The 24,954-nt window shown below is 51.2% G+C and overlaps 1 protein-coding gene across 1 annotated transcript in view; it reads left to right on the top strand.

Annotated features, from left to right (window-relative positions):
- Nucleotides 1-23,292, top strand: part of GRIK4 (glutamate ionotropic receptor kainate type subunit 4) — a 144,447-nt gene extending 121,155 nt beyond the window's left edge. Inside the window, 8 exon segments of the mRNA XM_036397477.2 lie at nt 9,577-9,686; nt 12,714-12,887; nt 13,567-13,732; nt 16,287-16,512; nt 17,972-18,100; nt 20,595-20,713; nt 21,610-21,838; nt 21,841-23,292. Of these exon segments, the coding sequence (XP_036253370.1) occupies nt 9,577-9,686; nt 12,714-12,887; nt 13,567-13,732; nt 16,287-16,512; nt 17,972-18,100; nt 20,595-20,713; nt 21,610-21,838; nt 21,841-22,073 (1,386 nt within the window). The 3' untranslated portion in view covers nt 22,074-23,292.
- The last annotated feature ends 1,662 nt before the right edge of the window (nt 23,293-24,954 follow it).

Here is a 24,954-nt window from a genome sequence, read left to right as displayed (position 1 = left end):
GATTTCAGAGCCATTTATGTCCCTCCATTATTTGCATGCAAAGCTGCCCGGTTAGGGGAGGATAATGAACGACTCATAAAAAAATATTTTGGTTTCTTATTGAAACGCAAATGTGCTCGACCTTTATTTCCTCTGTCTCTCTGCTGCGTGTCAGGATTGGTGAATTCCATTCCTTTTCAACCCTCAGCCCTCTGGCTTCTCTCCCCACTCCTCCCTGGGCACATGATGGGGTTTTTTGGCATGGTGGGGGCTGCAGGATGGTTTTGGAGTGGCTTTAAGTGACTTTAAGGCCACTGGGTGAGGTGTGCTGAGGGCAGGCTTGGCTGGAGAGGTGGCTTGGCTGGGAGTCACCTTCCAGCTGGATTTAGTGGTAGAACTGGGTGGGAGGCTGAGCTGGGATATCTGTGGGTGCTCCTTGCTGGTGTTGGGGCCATTCCTGATCTCAGCTTTGCTCTCTTGCCGCCTTCTTCCAAGAATCACTTCAGGAGGGAATCCTGGGTTGCTTTCTTTGCTGTCACCTCCTGGAAATGCTCTGGAGGCAGAACAGCCTCTGCTCTGTGAAGCCCAGGGGCAATGTCCCTGCTGGGGCAGGCTGAGCTCACAGCCCTGGGCTCTCCCCTCTGCTTTCAGCCTCCTCCTTTGCTCACCCTGAAGAGCAGCAGCCCCTGCAGCCCCAGGAAAGCTCCTCAATCTCAGGGGGTGCTCTCAGCACAGTTGTAGCATCACAGGATCCTGGCATGGTTTGTTCAGAGTTCATCCCATGCCACCCCCTGCCATGGCAGGGACCCCTTCCCTATCCCAGGGTGCTCCAAGCCTGTCCGGCCTGGCCTTGGACACTTCCAGGAGTGAGGAAAATTTATTTTTCTGTTTCAAAACAGCTGGGAATGTCCCCAAGGGATTCATGTGTGCAAGCATGGACGTGGTGTTGTGTGTTAAATTGTCTTAAACTCCCATAAATCCTCTTTTATTTGCATCCTCCATTGTTTTACCTTCTCCCTGAAGCTCAGGACAGGCCAGATCTCCCCCAAATTCCAGGTGTCCCAGCAGGCAAGCTCCTTTTGCAGCCCCAATCTGCATTTGTGATGTGAGGGGCAGAGCCTTGGCTTCAGCCAAAAGGATGAAACCCTCCAGGCTGCCTGTCCCAGCCCCCTCCCCAGCCAGGAGGATGGTGAGGGTGCAGCGCTGGGCACGAACAGAAACAAATTCTGTCTCTGTGCTGGGGGGCTCCTGCCAAGAGCAAATGAGTCATTAAAATCTAGTTAAAATTCTGCTTCCCCTGGTATGTGCAGAATGTGGGATCGATGGTTTAACTGATCACAAAGGGGAAAATAAAAACAAAAAAAAGGGTTTGACTCTTCCTGCTCCTCGAAGTCAAATGGAATTGTTCCTTCCCCACCACGGTTGGATTTCCACATCAGCCTTGTGCAGCCAGGACCTTTTCCTGCCAATGTCTCCCAGGATTCAAATCAGATTTTCTGATTAAATACTCTGTTTTATTAGGAAGGAATTCTTCCCTGTGAGGATGGGGAGGCCCTGGAATGGATTTCCCAGAGAAGCTGTGGCTGCTCCAGCCCTGGAAGCATCCAAGGCCAGGTTGGATGGAGCTCTGAGCAACCTGGGATCGTGAAAATTACCCCTGCCCATCAAAAAAGGGTTGGAATGAGATGATCTTTATGATCCCTTCCAACCCAACCCATTCTGGGCATGTCCAGAATCTCCAGTGGAAAGGCAGGAGGGCTGGGGCAGCCTTTGCTCAGGGTCTGTCCATTTGCTGCAGCCTCGGGGAGCTCTGCAGGGCTCCTGGCTCCTCTTTTAGGCTGGAGGTTCCTCAGGGCAGGGAGCATCTGCTGCCCCCCAGCCCTGCTCCTCCCCAGACAGAGCAGGATTGGGAACCCCAGACCCCAGAGGGCTTTGGGAATCCTCCCCCTGCTCCCAGCAGGGCTTCAGCAGCCCCACAAAGGACCTGGATGGGATCTGAGCTGCCCAGGGACCCGGGCAGGGCTGCAAGGGCATCTCCCAGGTTGGGATCACCCCACTGGGGACATGAGGAGGGATGGGGGCAGCCCCCCAGTCGTGCCCTCCCCTTCCCTCCCCAAGCCTTGGCACCTCGTCCTGCTCGGCTTGAGGAGGGTGCCTGAGAGCTGTGTGGCAATTTAACCTCTCCAGCTGGGAAATGTTTGCTAAACCGGACCCTTCTGGGAAGGGAAAGTAGAGAAAGGGAGGGGAAAATGAGGAAAGTGAGGTAAAATGGAGAAAGGGAGGGAAAAATGGGGAAAGGGAAGAAGAAACGGAGAAAGGGAAGGAGAAATGGGGAAAGGGAGGGAAAAATGGGGAAAGGGAAGAAGAAATGGAGAAAGGGAAGGAAAAATGGGGAAAGGGAGGGAAAAATGGGGAAAGGGAAGGGAAAAATGGGGAAAAGGAAGGAAAAATGGGGGAAAGGAGGGAAAAATGGGGGAAAGAAGGGAAAAATGGGGAAAGGGAAGGAAAAATGGGGAAAGGGAGGGAAAAATGGGGAAAGGGAAGGGAAAAATGATGAAAGGGAAGGAGAAATGGGGAAAGGGAGGGAAAAATGGGGAAAGGGAAGGAGAAATGGGGAAAGGGAAGGGAAAAATGGGGAAAACACTTCTGGTTTTCCTTTAAGGGTGTGGTTTGCAGAGCAGCCCCACAGCCTTCTTGTCCCCACCCCAAAATCCACCTCTGCAATGTCAAAAATTGCAGCTGACGTGTGTTAATCACTGCTTGGATGAGATGGAGCCTAATAAATAACCACAAACGAGCCTCTTCCTCGCTGAGGAGCTCTCTGCACACCCTGGGCTCCTTCAAATGTGATGACATTTTATTTTCATTTCCATGTAGCTCCAGTGGCAAGTGATTTCTCAGCCCTTTCTCCTCCCCACGCCGCCAACCCAGCCACCACAGAGCCTGTGCCTCTTATCACACATAACCAAATATGGCAGCTTTAACCAGGGCTGTCATTTTTCTCAATTTCACTGCTTGTGATACAATCAAGGCTGGATTTCTGACACAGGAGCTCTAACAGGCTTCCTGAGGGACAAAAGGCTTGGTTGGTTTTATCAGGTGCCCGTTCTGCCCTGCCAGGGGGATATGTGGGGGTGGCAGGGGGTGGGTGGGGAGCCCTGAGCAGTCCCTGGGTTTGGCAAGGGCTGGAATCACCTGCCCAGGGTCATTTCTGCAAGGAGGGATAAGTCAGAATTTACCCATTTTTGCTCACATCCTGCCTCTGTGGCAGGGAATGAGGGACTAAAGATGATTCTGGCTGCTCGGCCCTGAAAGTCTTTGCCTTCAAAATGAGGAAATGGAGGTTGGGAGAGTGCACAGCTACAGCTGAGTTTAGGCCAAGTGAGCTGAGGCTTAAAGTGTTTTGACCTGATTGCTGTAAAGGACGCAAGATGGGGAGGATGGATGGAAAAACTCCTTCATGGATGGATGGAAAAACTCCTTCATTCCAGCCAGAGGAGGCTTGAGAGGGGCTGAGAGGAGCTGAGCCCCCTCCTGACAGCGCTGCCAGCACAGATCCCTCCCCAGCAGAGCAGGGTGGGGGCACTGCTGCCCCCAGGAGTGCATTTGTGAACCAGGTGGTGGCTCCAAATGAGACTCAGAGCAGCCTGTGCAGAGCTTTTCCTGACCCCAGAGGGAAAGGAGGGATGTGGATGTGCCCCTGGAGCAGGTGTGGATATCCTGGGATGGAGCAGGTGTGGAAATCCTGGGATGGAAAAGCTCAATCCTGGGATGGAGCAGGTGTGGAAATCCTGGGATGGAGAAGGTGTGGATATCCTGGGATGGAGCAGGTGTGGATATCCTGGGATGGAGCAGGTGTGGATATCCTGGGATGGAGCAGGTGTGGATATCCTGGGATGGAGCAGGTGTGGAAATCCTGGGATGGAGCAGGTGTGGAAATCCTGGGATGGAGAAGGTGTGGAAATCCTGGGATGGAGGGGGTGTGGATATCCTGGGATGGAGGGGGTGTGGAAATCCTGGGATGGAGCAGGTGTGGAAATCCTGGGATGGAGCAGGTGTGGAAATCCTGGGATGGAGAAGGTGTGGAAATCCTGGGATGGAGGGGGTGTGGATATCCTGGGATGTGCCTCTGGAGCAGGTGTGGATATCCTGGGATGGAGGAGCTGTGGAAATCCTGGGATGGAACAGCTGTGGATATCCTGGGATGGAGCAGGTGTGGAAATCCTGGGATGAAGCAGATGTGGATATCCTGGGATGGAGGGGGTGTGGATATCCTGGGATGTGCCCTGGGGCAGGTGTGGATATCCTGGGATGGAGAAGCTGTGGGTATCCTGGGATATCCTGGGATGGAGCAGGTGTGGAAATCCTGGGATGGAGGAGGTGTGGAAATCCTGGGATGTGCTCTGGGGCAGGTGTGGATATCCTGGGATTGAGCAGGTGTGGATATCCTGGGATGGAGCAGCTGTGGGTATCCTGGGATATCCTGGGATGGAGGAGCTGTGGATATCCTGGAATGGAGGGGGTGTGGATATCCTGGGATGTGCCTCTGGAGCAGGTGTGGATGCCTGGGGTGTGCCTCTGGAGCAGGTGTGGATGCCTGGGGTGTGCCCTGCAGCTGGACCAAGCACACATGGACATTTCTGCCTCCCCAGGCTGGGTTTTTTTGCTTCCCTCTGACTTCCAGAGGCAGGGGAAAGTTCTCTGCCCTCCTTTTTTAGGGAAAACCCTTGTGAGAAATGGCATTAATGGGGCTGGCTGGGGTTCCTCCAGACTCTGCATGTGCAGGGCAGGGAGTGCTGAAAACAACAAACCCAGGGCTGTCCTCTCCTTCCCAAATGTCCCCCTGGTCCAAGCTCTCCAGCCACCAATATCTTCCCAGCAAACTGCTGCTCACTGGCTGAAAAAAATGAAGATTTCCAAGAACAACTTAGGAGGAGGGTAAATTAATCTCTCCCACATCCATCTGAGGATTTTCAGGAGGCCTTCATCAATTATTGGACATTTTGAACATATCTATTCCAGGAAAAATAGCTCTTCCAATTAACAAAGCTCTATTGGGACTGCCTAAAAATATCTGACAGACTCCAGATATTGTCATTCCCATCTTCAAAACAGACAGATAAGAGAGAGTTTGTGCCCTCCGTGGGAACAGAATATCTTTATTCTTACCCACAACTGTGAATGAAGAGAATATGTCCCAGCAGCCTGGAAATGACTGGAGCTGAAAAGAACCAGAACTACTACAACTGTAAAGTCACAGGAGAGATTCACTGCCAAGCTGGAGATTTAAAGCTTCCAACGCAATTTCCTTAATGAGAGTAATTTATTGACAAACTGCCCCAGAAATATAAAGAAGACATCAAGGCTTCAATTGCAGAAAGGAATTTTGTCATGGGAGCATCTCACAGGGGCAGGCTCTGCCAGGGGCTGGGAGCTCCCTGCCAGCTCTGGGGTGCCAGGGAGGGTCATTCCCTGCCCTGCCTGGAGTGATGAGCTCCAGGAGCTGCAGCTTGTGCCCTTCACACCTTGCTGAATCCCCAGGGCCTCAATCCATCCTTGAGGAGGAATAAAGAGTTACCTGAGCTGCTGAGGAAGAGGGGAAGCAAAGTTTGAGGGGCACCCAGGAGAGCCAGAGGGAACGCCTGGAATCTGGGGGAGATTTGACCTCTCCTGAGCTTCAGGGAGAAGGTAAAACAATGGAGGATGAAAATAAAAGAGGATTTATAGGAGTTTAAGACAAGTTTGGCTAAGCAAAGGGGAGAGCTCTGGCAGTTACTGAGCTGGTTGTGCTGCTGAGGAAGAGGGGAAGCAAAAGTTTGAGGGGCACCCGGGAGAGCCAGAGGGAACGCCTGGAATGTGGGGGCAACTGGGCTCTCCTGAGCTTCAGGGAGAAGGTAAAACAATGGAGGATGCAAATCCCAGCCATGGTGGGGAAGGGACAATTCCATTTGACTTCCAGGAACGGGAAGAGTCAACCCCTTTTTTTTTTGTTGTTTTTTGTTTGTTTTTTTTTTTTCCCCTTTGTGATCAGTTAAAGCATCGATCCCACATTCTGCACATACCAGGGGAAGCAGAATTTTAACTAGATTTTAATGACTCGTTTGCTCTTGGCAGGAGCCCCCCAGCACAGAGACAGAATTTGTTTCTGTTCGTGCCCAGCGCTGCACCCTCACCATCCTCCAGGCTGGGGAGGGGGCTGGGACAGGCAGCCTGGAGGGTTTCATCCTTTTGGCTGAAGCCAAGGCTCTGCCCCTCACATCACAAATGCAGATTGGGGCTGCAAAAGGAGCTTGCCTGCTGGGACACCTGGAATTTGGGGGAGATCTGGCCTGTCCTGAGCTTCAGGGAGAAGGTAAAACAATGGAGGATGCAAATAGAAGAGGATTTATGGGAGTTTAAGACAAGTTTGGATAAGCAAAGGGGAGAGCTCTGGCAGTGCCACCCTTTGGCAGGTGGGCAGGTCCTCAGATTAACTTTCAGTCAATTCATGTCCTCAAATGAATTTTCAGTCAGTTCCCAAGGAAAAGTCCAGGCTCTGCTGGGTTTAATTCCAGAGTTTCTCTTCAAGGCAATGTCTCTCTTCTGTTCCAGGTCACCTCCTATCCACAGGTGATGTACAAACAATGGAAGACACCACATTCTCTGTGTCCTTTCCCAGAAGACACCACATTCTCTGTGTCCTTTCCCAATTTTTTGGTCCGTTGCTGCCGTGTTCTGGTTTTCAGAGCCACAGGAACTGCAGGAATCTGCATCCCATTTCCAGGAGAAGCCTTTGCTCGCCTTGCTGGAGCTCCTCTCCCTGATCCAGGGAGGCCAGGGCACCTCCCAGCCCTACAGGTGCCACGGGCTGTTCCCTGTGCCCTTCCCACTGATCCCATCCAGAGGATCCTCACCTGTTGGGATGCAGATTCCTGCAGTTCCTGTGGCTCTGAAAACCAGAACACGGCAGCAACGGACCAAAAAATTGGGAAAGGACACAGAGAATGTGGTGTCTTCTGGGAAAGGACACAGAGAATGTGGTGTATTCTGGGAAAGGACACAGAGAATGTGGTGTATTCTGGGAAAGGACACAGAGAATGTGGTGTCTTCCACTGTTTGTGCATCACCTGTGGATAGGAGGTGACCTAAGAGAAGAGAACAGGAACAGGAACAGAAGAGAGACATTGCCTTGAAGAGAAACTCTGGAATTAAACCCAGCAGAGCCTGGACTTTTCCTTGGGAACTGACTGAAAATTCATTTGAGGACATGGATTGACTGAAAGTTAATCTGAACACCTGAACCTTTCCTTGGGAATCGACTTAATCTGAGGACCTAAATTTTTCCTTGGGAATTGCTTAAAGTTAATCTGAGCACCTGAACCTTTCCTTGGGAATTGACTTAAAGTTAATCTGAGGACCTGAATTTTTCCTTGGGAATTGATGTAAAGTTAATCTGAGGACCTGAATTTTTCCTTGGGAATTGATGTAAAGTTAATCTGAGAACCTGAACTTTTCCGTGGGAACTGACTTTTAGTTAATCTGAGAATGGATGCTGAACCACTGCTCCTCAACTCATCCATTTGCCCAAAGCCTGACCAAGCCAGACTCTCTAAAAATGCTCATCCCAGAATGGTTTGGCTTGGAAGGGACCTCACAAACCTCTCAGTTCCAACCCCCCCACCACGGGCAGGGACAGTGCAGATCCCGAAATCTCGTCCTGGAGGATGCAGGGACAGGCTGCTGTGTTTTGCCGGGTTTTTCCTGCAGGCAGGGTTTGCTGGGGAAGGTTCCTGACACGTTACAGGTTCCCAGATGGCGACTGGAGCTGAGGATTTCACAGGCTCCTGGGTATTTTTAGCAGAGGAAGATTTTTGTGCAACAACTGTTGCCTTTTCTAGCAACAGCTCAAATCTCCAGGAGAACTGCCGAGACCTTGTGAAAATCAGGTTTTGCATAACATTTAGTAGTAAAACAGCGAGGTTTGGATGGAAGCGGAATTTAAAATGCCGGTCTAAGTCTGGGAAAGGGAAAAAAAAATAAAAAAAACCTTTGCAAAGCTCTTCCTCGTGGGCAGCTTCCCAGTTACAGGTGCTTGGGGAAGCTGTGGAGCTGTTTTAGGGATGCCAGGACTGAATTTGTGGTTTGGGACAGAAAATTCAAGTTTCTGTGAGCTGTGGGATCGTGTTCCTTGGGCGTGCTTGAGCTGCTCTTTCCCATCAGAGGAGCTGCATCCACAGAGCTGGTGCTGACAGGAGAAATCCACCTCAAATGGGAGGTGTTTGGCTTCTTGAGAAACTTCTCCAAAAAAATTATTCTCCCTCTTTTGCACCAATTTGGTGACGTTTGACAATTTTCTGGTGGTGGCAGCATCCTTGTGAAAGTTTAAAATGAAGATCAACCTGCTTTTTCTAGCAGTGAAGGCTTATTTTTTTTTTTTTTCCAAGGAAAGGTGGTTTGCTGAGGAAAAAACCAGGAAATTCTGACGCATCCTGGAGATAAAAATATCCTGTTCGCTGAGATAAAAGCAATAATTGTATTGGGGTTTTTGTAAAAGAAGAAACTTCGCAAGGCCAGAGAGAGAAGTTTTGAATTTTATTTTCTTTTTTCCTTTTGCTTCACAAATATATTTCCCACCTTGTGAGCTCAGGTGAATCCCTTTCTGCCCAGTTAAGTGTGGGGTGGACAAGGATGGGGGGGACCCCCCTCAGGGCTGGGGGTGCATCAAACCCTGCCAGGGAGGCACAGGACGCTGTGATTGCCTCATTTTTTCTCTCAAAATGGGGAGAAAAACAGATTTAGGGGATGAATGCAGTGGGGAGATGCTGCAGGACTCGGTCATTTGTGGGGTTGCTGTCACTTGTTTGCCCTGCAAGGCTGTTCCAAAGCCTGGTTTATCCCCCTTCTCTGTTTATTTCCTTTCTCCTGTTTATCCCCCTTTCTCCCATTTATTCCCCTTCTCCTTTTTTTTCCTTTACTCCCCTTCTCCTTTTTCCCCTTCTTTCTCCCATTTACCCCCCCCCGTTTATCCCTCTTCCCCTTTTTAGTCCACTTTCTCCCATTTATCCTTTTTGCCCCATTTATCCCCTTTCTTCCATTCACCCCCCTTTCTCCCACTTATCCCCTTCTCCATTTATCCCCCTTCCCCTTTTTATTCCCCTTTATCCTGTTTATTCCCCCCTTCTCCCATTGATCCCCTTTGCCCCATTTCTCCCATTTCTCCTCCTTCTCCCATTTATTTCCCTTTCTCCCATTTATCCCCCTTTTCCTTTTTTATTCCCTTTTCTCCCATTTATTTCCCTTCTCCCGTTTTTCCTCTTTGCCCCATTTTCCCTCTTTCTCCCATTTATTCCCCTTCTCCCATTTATTCCCATTTCTCCCCCTTCTCCCATTTATTTCCCGGTCTCCTATTTACCCCCTTCTCCCATTTATTCCAATTCCCCTTTTTATTCCCATTTCTCCCATTTTATTCCCATTTCCCCCACTTATCCCCTTTCCCCCATTTATCCATGTCCCTCCCTACCCCCAGTGCCGCTGATTTCCCTCTTGCCCTTCCAGAACTATTCCCACCTCTCCAAACCCTCCCAGCTCCAACTCCTCCTTTGCTTTTTCCCCCTCCAGGGCCGCAGACCCGGTTATTTCTCCTTCCTGGACCCTTTTTCTCCGGGCGTCTGGCTCTTCATGCTGCTCGCCTACCTGGCTGTCAGCTGTGTCCTCTTCCTGGTGGCTCGGTAATGTCGCGGTGCCTTTCCCTTCCTCGCGGTGCCACCTAGTGTCCCTGCAGACCCCAGAGGGACAGGGGGACATCCTCTGTCCCCAGCTCCCCGGGGTGGGCTGGCACCAAGCGTCCCTGCCCTGTTCCAGCTGGGCACTGAGCTTTGTCCCCGTGTCCCTGCCCTGTTCCAGCTGGGGACTGAGGTTTGTCCCCGTGTCCCTGCCCTGTGCCAGCTGGGACTGAGGTTTGTCCCCGTGTCCCAGCCCTGTTCCAGCTGGGCACTGAGCTTTGTCCCCATGTCCCTGCCCTGTTCCAGCTGGGCACTGAGGTTTGTCCCCGTGTCCCAGCCCTGTGCCAGCTGGGACTGAGGTTTGTCCCCATGTCCCTGCCCTGTGCCAGCTGGGGACTGAGGTTTGTCCCCGTGTCCCTGCCCTGTTCCAGCTGGGCACTGAGGTTTGTCCCCGTGTCCCTGCCCTGTGCTGGCTGGGACTGAGGTTTGTCCCCGTGTCCCTGCCCTGTTCCAGCTGGGCACTGAGGTTTGTCCCCGTGTCCCTGCCCTGTTCTGGCTGGGGACTGAGGTTTGTCCCCGTGTCCCTGTGCTGGGATGGCCACTGTGCCCTGGGGCAGGGTGTGTTTGGTCACAGTGGTGCCCAGAGGTGGTGGGAGAACATTTTGGAGAAGGTTTTGGTGCTGTTTAAATACTCCCTCAGGTGAGTTTTTACCCCTTTGTCCCGAGGTTTGGAGGCTGTCAGGAACCTGCAAATCCATTCTGAGATGTCAACAGGAATTCCACCATGAATTCCATCAGTGATGTCTGGCTCCCCAGTTTGTGGAGGACAGGGGAGTTCATGGGTACCTTTGAGCAAATTCATGGGTACCTTTAAATGCTTCCTCAGGTGTTTTTTTACCCCTTTGTCCCGAGGTTTGGAGGCTTTGGAGGCTGTCAGGAACCTGCAAATCCATTCTGAGGTGTGAACATGAATTCCACCATGAATTCTATCAGTGATGTCTGGCTCCCCAGTTTGTGGAGGACAGGGAAGTTCATGGGTACCTTTAAATGCTCCCTCTCAGATGATTTTTTGCCCCTTTGTCCTAAGCAGGGAGGGTGGAGGATGTTAGGAACCTGCAAATCCATTCTGAGATGTCAACACGAATTCCACCAGTGCTGTCTGGCTCCCCAGTTTGTGGAGGACAGGGAAGTTCATGGGCACCTTTGAGCAGCTGAGTGCAGAGCCTGGCCCAGCAGCTCTCAGCTCCATTCCTCTGTGACCAATTCCAATTTCAATCAGTCTCAAAACACCTCTCTGAGTGCTCACCTCAGCATGGCCTCCATGGAGCCCTGGGGTCTCCAGTGCTGCTCTCCCTGCCCTGCCCACAGCCCTGTGGAGGGGCTGTCACAGGCACAGTGGAGCTGTGTCCTGGCACTGTGTGCCAGGGACTGCTCAGGGCTCCCTGGATCTTTGGGGACCCCTCAGTGCCCAGTTCTCATCACACAGGGACCCCTCAGTGCCCAGTTCCCATCACACAGGGACCCCTCAGTGCCCAGTTCCCATCACACAGGGACCCCTCAGTGCCCAGTTCCCATCACACAGGGACCCCTCAGTGCCCAGTTCCCATCACACAGGGACCCCTCAGTGCCCAGTTCCCATCACACAGGGACCCCTCAGTGCCCAGTTCCCATCACACAGGGACCCCTCAGTGCCCAGTTCCCATCACACAGGGACCCCTCAGTGCCCAGTTCCCATCACACAGGGACCCCTCAGTGCCCAGTTCCCATCACACAGGGACCCCTCAGTGCCCAGTTCCCATCACACAGGGACCCCTCAGTGCCCAATTCCCATCACACAGGGACCCCTCAGTGCCCAGTTCTCGTTGCACAAATTGGGCCTGTGCTGTCACTGGCTCCCTCAGCGTGGCTGAAGCTGCCACCCTGACAGGGCTTTAATGGCTTCAAGGGCTGTTACAGCCTCAGAAATGCAGGTCTGGAGAAACCATTGAATTATGCACAGCTGGTGCCTCTTTAGCCCCTTCCTCATGTTTTAAATATGATGCTCCAAAAAGGTGCCTTTAGCCAGCTCCTCCATGGAGAGGGAGCTTTGGCTGCTGCTCCCTGCCTTGCTCAGCAGGAAGGAGCTCTTGACCCTGTGAGCTGCAGACTCTCCAGAGCACTGGGGTTTGCTGCCAGAGCTTGATCCACCATGGAAGGTCTGCAGGAAATAACCTCCTCCTCATGCTCCCTGGCACACAGTGAGAGAGGAGATGCAGGGATGAAAAGAACTCCCTGATATTGGCTAAATATGAATGTGAGCTGGCACAGCCCTGCAGCTGTTTTGGCAATAGCCCCAAAATGACCCTCCCAGGCCTCAGCTTTCTTAGCTGGAGCAGTATGGAGTGCAGCACATCAATTAGCAGACTTTCTCAGCAACCAGGGAACTGGAAACAGCAAAAAAGAGAGAGAGAGAGAGAGAAATGCAATCACAGCAGTGACAGGCTCAGACATTTCCCATTCCCATCTCTGTCCTGTCCCTGAAGGATGGGATGCTTTGAAACGTCAGCACTCAGCTTCCAGCTCCACCTCAGACCTTCTCAGAACAACCCTTTGCACCAACAGAGTTTTCCTTGATGGTTTAATGCAGTCAGGGCTCAAACACTTCGCTTTTGAACTTCCCATAAGTGCTCGTGCTCCAGCAGGGAGCACAGCCAGAGATGTTTGATTTCTACTTCCCATCAAGTCCGTGCACATCTGGAGTTCCTGCTGTGGCGTGGATCTGCAGGATGCACGCAGAGCTGCCCAGAGCAGAGCCTCTCAAAGTTTTGTGCAAATCTTTACAAGAAAGCCTCTGGCTCCTGAGCCTTAGAGCAAACGTTTCACACAGCTCTGAGCCCTGGGCATCAACTGACAGCAAAGCATTTCCTCCTCAGAAAGCTCTGCCTCCAGGAGAGCTGGAGCTTCACAGCTTTTCTCTCTTTGGTGTTTTTTTTTTTTTAAAGTGTCCCATTTCCCAGTGCATTCCCCGAGCTCTCCTTTTTCTTCTCCTTTCAGGCTGACACCGTACGAGTGGTACAGCCCCCACCCCTGCTCCCAAGGTCGATGCAACCTCCTGGTGAACCAGTACTCGCTGGGGAACTCGCTGTGGTTCCCCGTGGGGGGGTTCATGCAGCAGGGCTCCACCATCGCCCCCCAGGCTCTGTCCACGCGCTGCGTCAGCGGGGTCTGGTAAGCAGGGCAGCCCTTCCTTCCAGGAAGGTTTCTCTGGGCAGACGGAGGTGGAGGAGGGAATTCTTCATGGAAAGGGCTGTGGGACATCGGGAGAGGCTGCCCAGGTGGAGGTGTTCCAGGAGGAGTGGGTGTGGCACTCACTTGTCTGCGTGACAAATGGGGACTGATGGTTTTGGACGGATGGGATGGTGTTCACAGGGGGCTTAGGATGAGGGAAGAGATGAGGATCTGACTCCATGTTTCAGAAGGCTGATTTATTATTTTATGATAGATATTATATTAAAACTATACTAAAAGAATAGAAAAAAAGGATTTCCTCAGAAGGCCAGCTAAGAATAGAATAGGAAAGAATGATAACAAAGGTTTGTGGCTCAGCTCTCTGTCCAAGCCAGCTGGGCTGTGATTGGCCATTAATTAGAAACAACCACATGAGACCAATCCCAGAGGCACCTGTTGCATTCCACAGCAGCAGATAATCATTGGTTACATTTTGTTCCTGAGGCCTCTCAGCTTCTCAGGAGGAAAAATCCTAAGGAAAGGATTTTTCATGAAAGATGTCTGTGACAGAGGGATTTTGCAACCTCAGTGATTCTGGGATTCTGCAAGGCAAAGGGTGGGGATGGAGAGCAGATTTCCTGAGGGAAACCACACCTTCCCTTCCCTCCCCTCCCCTTAGGTGGGCATTCACCTTGATCATCATCTCCTCCTACACGGCCAACCTGGCGGCGTTCCTGACCGTGCAGAGGATGGACGTGCCCATCGAGTCCGTGGATGACCTCGCTGACCAGACCACCATTGAGTATGGCACCATCCACGGTGGCTCCAGCATGACCTTCTTCCAAGTAAACCCCGTTCTTTGGCTGCCTGGGGGGGCAGGGGGTGCACAGGGCACTCCTCAATCACCTGGGGGTGTCCTCTCAGCCTGCTGTGCCCCTGTGTCACTCCAGGTGCTGGCACGAAGGGGAACTCTGGAGAGATCCCTGCGCAGGATGAATGGTGGGAGAGGCATGGTGGAGGACACAGAGAGGGAATTCGACAAGGAATTCAGATTTTCACAGGTCCCCACGTGGTTTTAGCTTTTATTTGAGAGTCCTTCAGGTGGGATAAGCAAAGAAGCATTTGCACAACCCAGGCAAAGTGCTGGAGCCTGTGTGAGGTCAATGGCACTGAAATAAGTCAAGTGTATGCAAAGTTATGTGGGCCATTTAGCCCAATTTAATTTTTATCTTCCCTGCTCTGCTCAGAAGGGAAATAAATGAGTGAATCTGTTCTGCAGCGCTCTGAACGCACAAAGAACTGCTTGAGGATTATTTATTTATTTATTGCTTGTTGAAATTCCAAAAGGAGAGAAAGCTTGTTCTCAATCTTTCCCCCCACTCTGAGTCTGAACTGAATTTGGAAGGCTGGGAAATCTCTGGAGTCAGCCTGAGCTTTTCAGCCCAACTTTATGCTCTTCAGGGGTATGGAAAAGAGCTACTTTTAAGCCAAATTTTACATCTGAAATGAGCTGAGCAGGGCCTAAGTGAGGGAGGTGGTTGTATACGAGGATCTCACTTGAGGAAAGCTTTCAAGTTTAAACCCCTGGCTGTGTCTGTGCACTGCCTGGCAGGGAGGAAATCAGGAAAAGAGGGATTTGTCCTGTTTGTGGTGCTTTAAGCTGTGTTGGGATCCATTTGCCTCTGGGGTAAGGATGGGGAGGTTAAAGTAGTGATGATAACTGCCTCCATCCTCCCTCCATTGCTGGGTGCATGAAGGAATGTTTGTCCCCTCCTGAGGCAGCTTGTCCCGGCAGTGCTTCCCCTGACACTGACACACAGTTTAAGGTCTAAAAATGCAGTGGAACAGAACCAAACCCCCCCTGCTCATCTGTCTCCTGCCCAAGTGGCTGCACCAGAGGACAGAGCTGGACAGATGAGGACAGGAACTGGGTCAGCAGCAGATTCCCTGAGGCTCTCCAGCATCGCTCACCAGCCACAGAAAACAAACCCTTGACAGTATGAAAATGCTCGTGTGGAGCAGGGTGTGTTTATATTCAGTCTTTGTGCAAGCAGCTTTCACTCTCTGCTCTGTACAGGCAAGAGAGATTCATCATTCTCAGCTTTCTTTTCATCGGACCAAGGTGGTTCAGCCACCAGCCAGCTCTGAGGATTTGGGGCTGGCTGAGCTTTGGTTTATTGAAATCAATGACAAAAACCCCAGTTCTTTTCAGAAAGCACTTTAAGTTGCCTCACAGGGGAGTGAACCAAATGTGGATTATTTTTTGAATTAATTTTGTGAGCAACAATCTCCAGAGAGCTTTTGTGCTGCCCCCAGCTCTCAGTGCCTTCCTCAGGGTGCTGGAGTCTGGCTTTGACACTGAAGAACTGTTGGGACAATGTTTGAGGGAAGGTCAGTATGGTGTGAGCACCCAGAGGTTTCAATCAACCAAGCAGGAACTCTTTCTTCAGGCATTTTTTGTGGTTTTGATATGTGGTCACTAAAATTATGATTTATTTTTTTTTTCTAAAATTGAATTTAGTTTGTTTTGCCAGATCCCAGTGGAATTGGGGTATTTCATGCCCAGCTTTTCCAACAAACACATTTGGGCCTCTTTGAGATAAACAAAGATGAGGCACCAAAATCCTTCCTGAATCTGAAACCAGATTTGCTTCCTCTCTCCGTTGTGGCCTTTCCACAGCAGGCACTGTTACGGAGGTTTAATTTTAGGGGTCTGTTCTGGTTTGAAAGCAAAACCAGTAAGAGACTCCAAGTCAGAAATAAAATTTATTAGGAAAAGGGAAAAGAAATCAAAATACATGCAATAATATAAAAGAAAAAAACACTGACAGAGTCAGAATACAACCTGACACCCTGTTGGTCAGGTTGTTGGTAGCAGTCCAGTTGGATTGGTGGCTGCAGCCCTCCTGGCGTGGCAGATGTGGTTCTGTGGGAGCAGTGATCCTGTAGAAGGGTGTAGTCTTCCTCTGAAGGTCCAGTGGAAAAGACAGCCATTGCTCTGGGAATGCAGTGGAAAGGCTGCCTGCTCTGTCCCAAACTCCAGATTGTATCCAGGTGGGGATGCTTAGCTCCTCCCCCTTGGGCAGAGCATCTCACAGTGGGCTGTTATCATTCTGTGAGCCATGTGGTGGGTCCATCAAACAGAAATGGCTCCTGGAGGGAGTTATCTCTGAGTCACGGGGAAAGGCATTGATGGGACCAATAACAGGAGATAAGGAAAGAACAATGCCCCTGCTGGTTTCAGCAGCTCTTGACGATGGTGCCCTGGTTTGAAAAGGAAGTGAGTTTTTTGGGAGTTTGTGGTCAATAGAATATATCTTAATATTGTAACCTAGGACAGGATCTAACTTACCCCAAAATCTCCTCCCTGAGCCGTGGCTGCCTCTTCCCTCCACACAGAACTCCCGCTACCAGACGTACCAGCGGATGTGGAATTACATGTACTCCAAGCAGCCCAGCGTCTTCGTGAAGAGCACGGAGGAAGGGATCGCGCGCGTGCTGAACTCCAACTACGCCTTCCTGCTGGAGTCCACCATGAACGAGTATTATCGGCAGCGCAATTGCAACCTCACGCAGGTCGGGGGCCTTCTGGACACCAAGGGCTACGGGATTGGCATGCCCGTCGGTAGGCAGTGAAGAACAATTCTAGTCCTTCTCGGCTGTCGGCAGAGGACCGGAGCGTTCCAAAGGCTGCGCCGGCTCTAAAAGCCAACGTTGCATCTCACAGGGTCCTTTTTATTTCTTACCTGTTGCCCATGCTCAGAGCCAGATGTGCAAGATCTTGCTCTAGTCCAGAGCCAGATGTGTGAGACCCTGCTCTGGTCCAGAGCCAGATGTGAGACCCTGCTCTGGTCCAGAGCCATGTGAGACGCGACCGCGGCTCTTTCAATGATTCATGTGAAACATGTCTCAAAATTGCTGCTTGTTTTCTGCATACCTGCTCTTTGCTGTTTCCTTCCCCAACCAGTGTTTGTGCATCGTTTTGTGCTCCTTGTTTTAATCCCAGAAGTGATGTCAGAAGTAATGCTGTGGCAATTCTGGTAGTTTTTAGCAGGAATGTCTTAACAGCTGGTGGTTCTTGAAACTGCAGGCCAGAGACTTGGCTCTCATCAGGTTTAACAAATGCAGAGGTTTTTTCTTTCAAATGCATGAGCTCACAAGAGAACATCACCACTAAATAAGGGTTTAGTTGTTATTCCAAACGATGATCCGCTGGTCTTTTGGACAGCCTGGAAGCCTTGTCCTGACCTTTAAGCCCTGGCATTTAGCAACACAAAGTTGAGGTGGATTACATAAGGCCCCCGTCACACAAACAGCCACTCTAGTTTAGGGAACATGCGTAAGCTTGTAAAGTCACAGCAACGTGATCAAAGTGAGTACAAATCCCTACCTTCAGGGCTAAATTTGTTCTGACATTGTCTTGTTAAACAGTGAAACCGTAGCAGATAAGAGGAGCAGAAAGCTGCTGGCTGGGACAATAGTGCAGAGTTACTGGGAGAAGCAGAGTCTTTCCCATGGCCCTTCCTCAGGATCTCTGGTGGCAGACAAGGATTTCTTGTACCAGACAAGGATCTCTGGTGGCAGACAAGGATCTCTGGTCGCAGATACTGGGACTGAGCAGAGGTCTGTGCCCAGCACAGGACTGAACTCCTCCAACATAGACATTTTGGCTTCCATGATCCTTGGGCTCCTTCCAACTCAGGATTTCTGTGACCAGTTTGAGGGAAGGAGCATTAGAACAAGGTGAAATTGGAGGTGGAATAAGAGGTGGAATTGGAGGTGGAATGCTCCTCCATGGTCTGCAGGAGCAGGATACTGAACTGCTCATTCAAAAGCCAAAGCTCTCCTTGCCATGGACCTGCTCCAGAGGCCTATGTGGCTCCTGGTGGCCAGGTAAAGTCACCTTCTGCAGGTGACATTCCCAGTGGGGTGGCTGCAGCTTTCCATGGCTGGCATGGACTGAGAGCCCCTCCAAGCCACCCAGAGAGGAGCTGTGCTAGCTGGGCACACTGGGGTGGCGCGAGCGGCGAGGATGATGATGGGGAGGAAGGTGGGGCCCTACCACGTCCCTCTTGGCGTTGCAGGCTCCGTGTTCCGTGATGAGTTCGACCTGGCCATCCTCCAGCTGCAGGAGAACAACCGCCTGGAGATCCTGAAGCGCAAGTGGTGGGAAGGAGGGAAGTGCCCCAAAGAGGAGGACCACAGAGCCAAAGGTAAGCCCTGCACTCCCAAGGGAGCAGCCACAGAAACATCCTGGCCAGAGGTGCAAGGATGGACACCCAGCTGCATGTCTGCCAGGTTTTCTGCCTGGGAATCACTTTTTTCCCCTTCTCCTGACCTGAGATTCCTTCCTTCACAACTCAAGGAGAAAGCCAAGCAGCTCCGCCGTGCCGTGCCTCACGCTGTGTGTTTTTGCCTGGGGCAGAGATAGCGGGAACAACCAAATGACAAATATTGGAGGCATATGGAGGGTAAATTAGCTTCTAATGAATGTCTGGGAAAATGGATGGCTGAAGGGATCAGACCAAAATCCTGGGTTCCTTGAAGGGAGATGGATCTCCACCACAGGCCCGCTGGTTAATGGCTTCATGTGAAAGCGTCTTTTAAACAGCCAGGGGAAGGGACACAAGGACTTTATTAGTACATTTGTAAACTGAGGAGCAAATTCTTTTGGGTAATGCTATGCAAATTGCCATAAAAGCCACCACATTAGGCTGATGTCCCAGCATGAGAGCAGTTGCCAGCTTAACACAGTTGCTGCATTTTTTAGTTTTGGCAGCGGCCCTTTCCTCAGCAAGTGTTTTCTGCGAGGCCAGCAGGCCCCCCAGTTAAAATCACAGCCTTGTGACCTCTGTGGGAGCAGAGAAAAGAGCCAAGCCAAGGCTGAGGAAGCTCTTTTGGAGTTTTGACCTTGCAGCAGGTGTAGGTGTTTGTGTGTCTGTGCAGTTCCTGCTGGGAGGTGATGCTCACTTTTGGAAAGTGCTGCTCCACAGACAACCCCAGTTATTTATCTCCAGGCTGAAAGTGTAAGACATCAGGTTATTGCTATTAAATCAGTTACTTTTGAAGGTGGAAGGGTTTATTTTCTCCCTGGACTGTGCCAAAGGCAGCTCTAAGGTGGAGTCTAGGCTGGGGGCTCTTTTGAGATGGCTTTGGAAGGGGGAAGCAGAGTCTGGCTGTGTCTGGCACTACCCAGCACAATCTGTGACCCTGGGCAAGTTTTTTCTGTTGGTTTGTTCCCTATGCCATGGAGATGAGGAAGGCTGTAGCTGCATGGAAAAAGGAAACATCTCTCAGTGAGCTTGGGTGTCTGAGGTGGCATCCAGACAGAATGATAGGAGGATGGAGAGAGAGGTACAAACCCTAAATTCACCCTTGTGAGCTGCAGGGGGGAGTGGATGGCCTTTAGCTTTGGGTCTGAATTGTGATTCTGGGCTGTTTTATCTGCCTTGCCATTGCTGTGGAAGCACCTCTGCAAAAGTCTCTGATTTACAGACTCCCTGCATTGCTCTGGGGGTGGTGCCAAGAGAATGACGGAGGAGGAGGCAGAAATGTGACCTGCTAAGTTTTAGAACAAAACAGGTCAGCGATTTACAAGGATTTTGGTGAGGTTTTATGTCTAAAAGCCACGCCGAGATCAAGTCAATAAATCATCTATTCTTACACTTTGATTTAATGCTACAGGAGGGAGAGGAAGATTTTTATAGATGTTCTTGTTGAGTAATGGCCTCACACAGCCAAGCCAGGGCAGAGCACATGGTTTTTAGTAATCAATCCAATCAGAGACCCAAACCAAACACAGGAGACAGGAACCATATCCCAAATGTTGAGGCTGGCTCATCTCACAGGCAGATGGAGGCACAGTTTTGGAGACCAGGGCTGTGGTGGCAAGGGAAGTGATGACCTCAGCACATGGAAAGGTTTTTAAGGGATGGATTTTCCTTCAGCTGGTGGAACTTTCTGGAATGCAGGCTGGGTAGGCATGGTGGTCACCCCATAGGGAGCGAGTTGTGCAGGGGGGGGTGGGATGAGCTGTCCATGGAAGGGGCTGTTCCCTCCTCATGGGCCAGGGGTGCTGGGCAGAGACACCCAACACACAGCCAGGTTCCCCAGGGTGGCAGGGACCCCATTTTGTCACCCTGCAGTGTCACAGCCTCCTGCTCTTGTTTGGAGCCTCTCCTTTCCCACTGCAGTCCAAGCAGCCGGAATCATTTCCCTGCAGCACTTTGTGATGCAATCAAAGGAGCTTTTCCTGCTTCCAGCTTCCTTTAAAGCCCTTCCCTGTCTCCTTTATCTCTGCTCCTTTAACAACCTTTCTCCTCTTCCTTTTCAAGTTCAAAGCCACTGGAGCTTGGTGAATAATTTGCAGGGATTAATGTGCCCCTTTGATCCTGCGTTTTTCCCCTCCTGTTTTCAGTTTGTCCACAAATTGCTTTGTGCTTCCCCTCCAACATTCTGGCTGTTTATCTGCAAAATCATCATTTCTGAGCAGGCATCTTCGATCCTGCAGTTATTGCAAGTCACTCACTTGGGCCATCTGAGTCATGCAGGGAGCTATTAATAGGACACTGCTGGCTCGGTGCTTTTGGTCCCTGGCTGGGCATCTACAATGCCAACAAAACAGCAAAGCCTGGGGCTTCTGTGCAGTGATACTTGAGGTTTATGATGTGTCTGCCTCTCCAGAGTGTCTCTCCTGCTTTATTTTAGGCTTGGGGATGGAGAACATTGGTGGAATCTTCGTGGTGCTCATCTGTGGCTTAATCGTAGCAATTTTTATGGCAATGCTGGAATTTTTGTGGAGCCTTCGACACTCTGAACAGTCGGAGGTAGGAGCTGGGAGTGTCCTGAGGGGACAGGGGGTGTTTATTGCCCTCTGTGGGGTGTCCTCGAGCAAGTCAGGCACCCAGGCTGAGGAGCAGCCCCAGCCATGACAGTTCAAACCCAGGAACAGGCTTGGTCCTTTGGGCAGGGTCTAAAATCCATGAGCTTTTCATGCACTCTTACTCACAGGGAGGCTGTAGAGATGCTCTGAGGGCTTTCAAAGGATCAAAGATGTGTACAACATCCAGGTACCTTTCCTGGGGACAGGATTTCTGCCTGCAGCAGGTTGGGATCCTGTGCTGATCGAGGAATGAAGAGCACAGGGGGGTCTCTGATGAGAGGCGGAGTTGGGTTAAACCAAGTGTAGATTCTGAGCATTGGAGTTGAAAACCAGCAGCACGGAGTCCATAAAAATTTGGTGTCAGAATCACAGCGTGGAATGTTAAAACAGACTGGGTTGGAAGGGGCCTTAAAGCTCATCCACTTCCACCCCCTGCCATGGTCAGGGACACCTCCCACCATCCCAGGTCACTCCAAGCCCTCATCACTCCAGGACCCAGAGCCCCTGAGGGACTCAGAGCTCGCTCAGGTGAGCTTGGGTATGACAAAACTCCAAGTCCTCATCACTCCAGAACCCAGAGCTCACTCAGGTGAGCTTGGGCATGTCAAGACTCCAAGCCCCCAGGACCCAGAGCCCATGAGGGACTCAGAGCTTGCTCAGGTGAGCTTGGGTATGACAAGACTCCAAACCCTCATCACTCCAGGATCCAGAGCCCCTGAGAGACTCAGAGCTCGCTCAGGTGAGCTTGGGTATAACAAGACTCCAAGCCCTCATCACTCCAGGCCCCTGAGGGACTCAGAGCTCGCTCAGGTGAGCAGCACAGCTCCGTTCTCCCCGCAGGTGTCGGTGTGCCAAGAGATGGTGACGGAGCTGCGCAACATCATCCTGTGCAAGGACAGTTTCCACCCCCGTCGGAGGCGAGGGGCGGTGGTTCGGACTCGCCCCGCGGCGCCCGAGGAGCGCCGAGCCCGCAGCACCACCACACTCAGCAACGGCAAGCTGTGCAGCGGGGGCGAGCCAGACCCCCTGGCACAAAGACTGGCACAAGAGGCTGCCCTGGTGGCCCGGGGCTGCACCCACATCCGCGTGTGCCCCGAGTGCCGCCGCTTCCAGGGGCTGCGGGCCCGGCCGGCCGCAGGGTCGCCGGCGCGCAGCGAGGAGAGCCTGGAGTGGGACAAGGCCACCAACAGCAGCGGGCCCGAGTAGCACCAGGCCAAGGGGGCGTCGGGGTGGGGACAAGAGGGTCCTGTTCCATTTTACAGAACACGGACTTGTACAATGTCAACTCGTTTTTAAATCAATAGCAGTTACCCGGCTTCTCCAGAGCAAAGCGGACCTTGGCGTGGACACCGAGGCCTGGCTGCGGGTTTGGTGTCCACCACGGCCTGGCGGGGCAGGAGGGAGGTCCTCAGGCTGGTGGGTGTCCAGAGGTTGTCTCTGGGATGGAGGGATGTGGTGGGTGGCTGGTGTAGCAGGTATTGCCCACCCAGGGTCGAGGAGGGGCTCCTGGAACTCCTCGCCCCTCCGAGGTCAGAGAAAGGACGGTGGCACTGCCTCTCCATCACTTACTGGGGGATGTTCTCCAAGGGCAGGGGGGGACTTTTATTTGCTGTGGCTGTGGGAAGGGAGGAGTCATTAATTTGGGGTTTTTTTGTTTAATTTGGGTATGTCAGGACCCAGTCTCCAAGGCACCAGGTGCTGAATTCTTCTTCCTTTTCCGAGGGTGGCAGGTGGGTTGAAGGGGGAAGGGGAGGATGGGATGGGACACGCTCCCTGTGAGAAGCAGCGTTTGCTGGAAGTCCATCTGAGGAGTTGTTGAAATTACATATATAGAGAAATATATCTATACATAGATATATATAAATATATATATTAAAATGCCAAAAAACAGCCAACGAACACAATGAACTCAAAGAGGCCTTGAAACGCCTGGAATTTCAGGGGTTCTGTGTCTTTTGTTTCATTCTGGGGTTATCTTTTGCTTTCTTTTCCTTTTCCTTTCTATTCTTGGGATGGGGTGGGGAGGAGCCTTTTGAGGGCGGTGAGTGGGGAGCACTGGGGGGGCTGCCCATCCCCACCAGCCGAGGCAGGAGGCATTGGCACCCCCAAAGTGTCCCTGGCTGTGCTCTGCACACTCCTGAAGTGACTCTGAGCTCTGCCCCAGGCTCAGGGGCTCCCCAAATCCGTGACCCCACGGAGCACCCTCAGCTTCCAGGGTGAATTCCAGCCACACAGCATTTGAGAAAATCATTAGCCCGAGATCTCGTGTAAGGAAAATAGTGACTTCCCTAGAAACAGCAGCAGCTCACCCTCTGCTTGGTACAGATGTGGGGTTTACACTGGCAAATTTAATTTTCTGATTGAAAAAACAAATTCTATGCAATTTCTGGTCGTAAAAGGAAAGAGATGACAATGGAGAGGGGCGGGGGAGATAAAGCCTTGAGTGAAGGTACATCCTGTTCTTGAATTGTTTTCTTTTCTTTTTGTCTTGAATGTACTTAAATAAAAGATGTCCTTGTATAATCATGCTCTTTTTTTTTTCTCTTTCCTTCCCTGTTCAGAGTCAGGAAAGTTGTGAGACAGTTTGAGGCCCGGCTGCTCAGGGAGAAACCCAACAACCTGACAGGCAAGAGGTGCTTTGGCTGTTGAAGGTCTCTACTCCCTGAGAGTGTCCACACCCCTGGTGTAGCTGAATGGAAAACAGGAGTTAAAATTAAAGGTCAATTTAAAAAAAAAAAAAAAGCCCAAATGCCTGGTGATGAGGGAGGAGAGAACTCAGAACTGACACCAGGGTGAGCAGGGATGCAGCTCCATCTTTCCCATAGCTGGGGGCTGGAGCTGCCCAAGGGTGAATCCAGGGTGATGCCAGCAGATGTTTCTGAGGAGGATGGGCAGGGAATGGGACAGGGAATGGACCATGGTGATGGGCACAGCAGGGTTGTTCTGGTAATTCCATGGTGTTTCTGTGGTGGATAGGCCGGGAATGTGGTTTAATCCATGGTGATGGGCACAGCGGGGTTGTTCTGGTTATTCCATGGTGTTTCTGAGGAGGATGGGCCGGGAATGTGGTTTAATCCATGGTGATGGGCACAGCGGGGTTGTTCTGATTATTCCATGGTGTTTCTGAGGAGGGTGCACAGGGAATGGGGTGTGATCCATGGTGATGAGCACAGCAGGGTTGTTCTCATGATTCCATGATTTTTCTGAGGAAGATGCACAGGGAATGGGGTGTGATCCACGGTGATGGGCACAGCAGGGTTGTTCTGATGTTTCCATGATGTTCTGAGCAGGATGCACAGGGAAGGAATGGGGTGTGATCCACGGTGATGGGCACAGCAGGGTTGTTCTGATGTTTCCATGATGTTCTGAGCAGGATGCACAGGGAAGGAATGGGGTGTGATCCACGGTGATGGGCACAGCAGGGTTGTTCTGATGTTTCCATGATGTTCTGAGCAGGATGCACAGGGAAGGAATGGGATGTGTGCTGTCGTGGCACAGCACGGCCATTCTGCTGTTCCCAGCATGGTGTGAAGGGAAGCTCTGCTCCCAGTGATGTAAACAGGCAGCAAGCAGAGGATTTAGAGCTGGTTTTTTTAGGATGTCCTATGAGATGCTCCCAGAGGTCCTTTCTGGCTTTCACATCTGTAAATCCACAGGATATCCCCTCTCCCTGACATAAACTGAGCAGTGAGATAAGGCAAGGCTCCCCTCGTGCCATGGGGTTGGAGAGGCAGATCCTCAGCTGAGATAAGTCAATAAAACTCCATCCAGCCCTGCAAGGAGCCAGGCTGGGCTTTCAGAGTCCTGACAGCAGCACTAGAGACATCTGAGCTCGCCTGTGTTGCGCTTAAAGGCCAACATGTTTCTACGAGCTGCAGAATATATTCATCAAAAGGAAGCTGCTTTTTAAAATTTATTTACAGATTAGCAGAAGAAAAGGCTCCATGAATCATTTATCAGACCTGATGTTTTTTTCACTGCTTCCCCGCATTGAATAAAGAGAAATCTTGACAGAGCTAGACATTATTCTGCATCTCCAAAGATCTTGCAGTCATCTGCTCAGACAGAGGATGTCAAGGAAAAAAAAATTATGAGAAACCACCTGGTTTTTATCTCTCCTGTTAGCTTGCTCCACCCACATGGTATTTTATATCTGGGTCTGTATTTTAAAGAGATTTGTTTCAT

Source organism: Molothrus ater, chromosome 22, assembly GCF_012460135.2.
Source record: "Molothrus ater isolate BHLD 08-10-18 breed brown headed cowbird chromosome 22, BPBGC_Mater_1.1, whole genome shotgun sequence".
Lineage (NCBI taxonomy): Eukaryota > Metazoa > Chordata > Aves > Passeriformes > Icteridae > Molothrus > Molothrus ater.
This window is presented reverse-complemented; position numbering and strand designations above follow the sequence as displayed.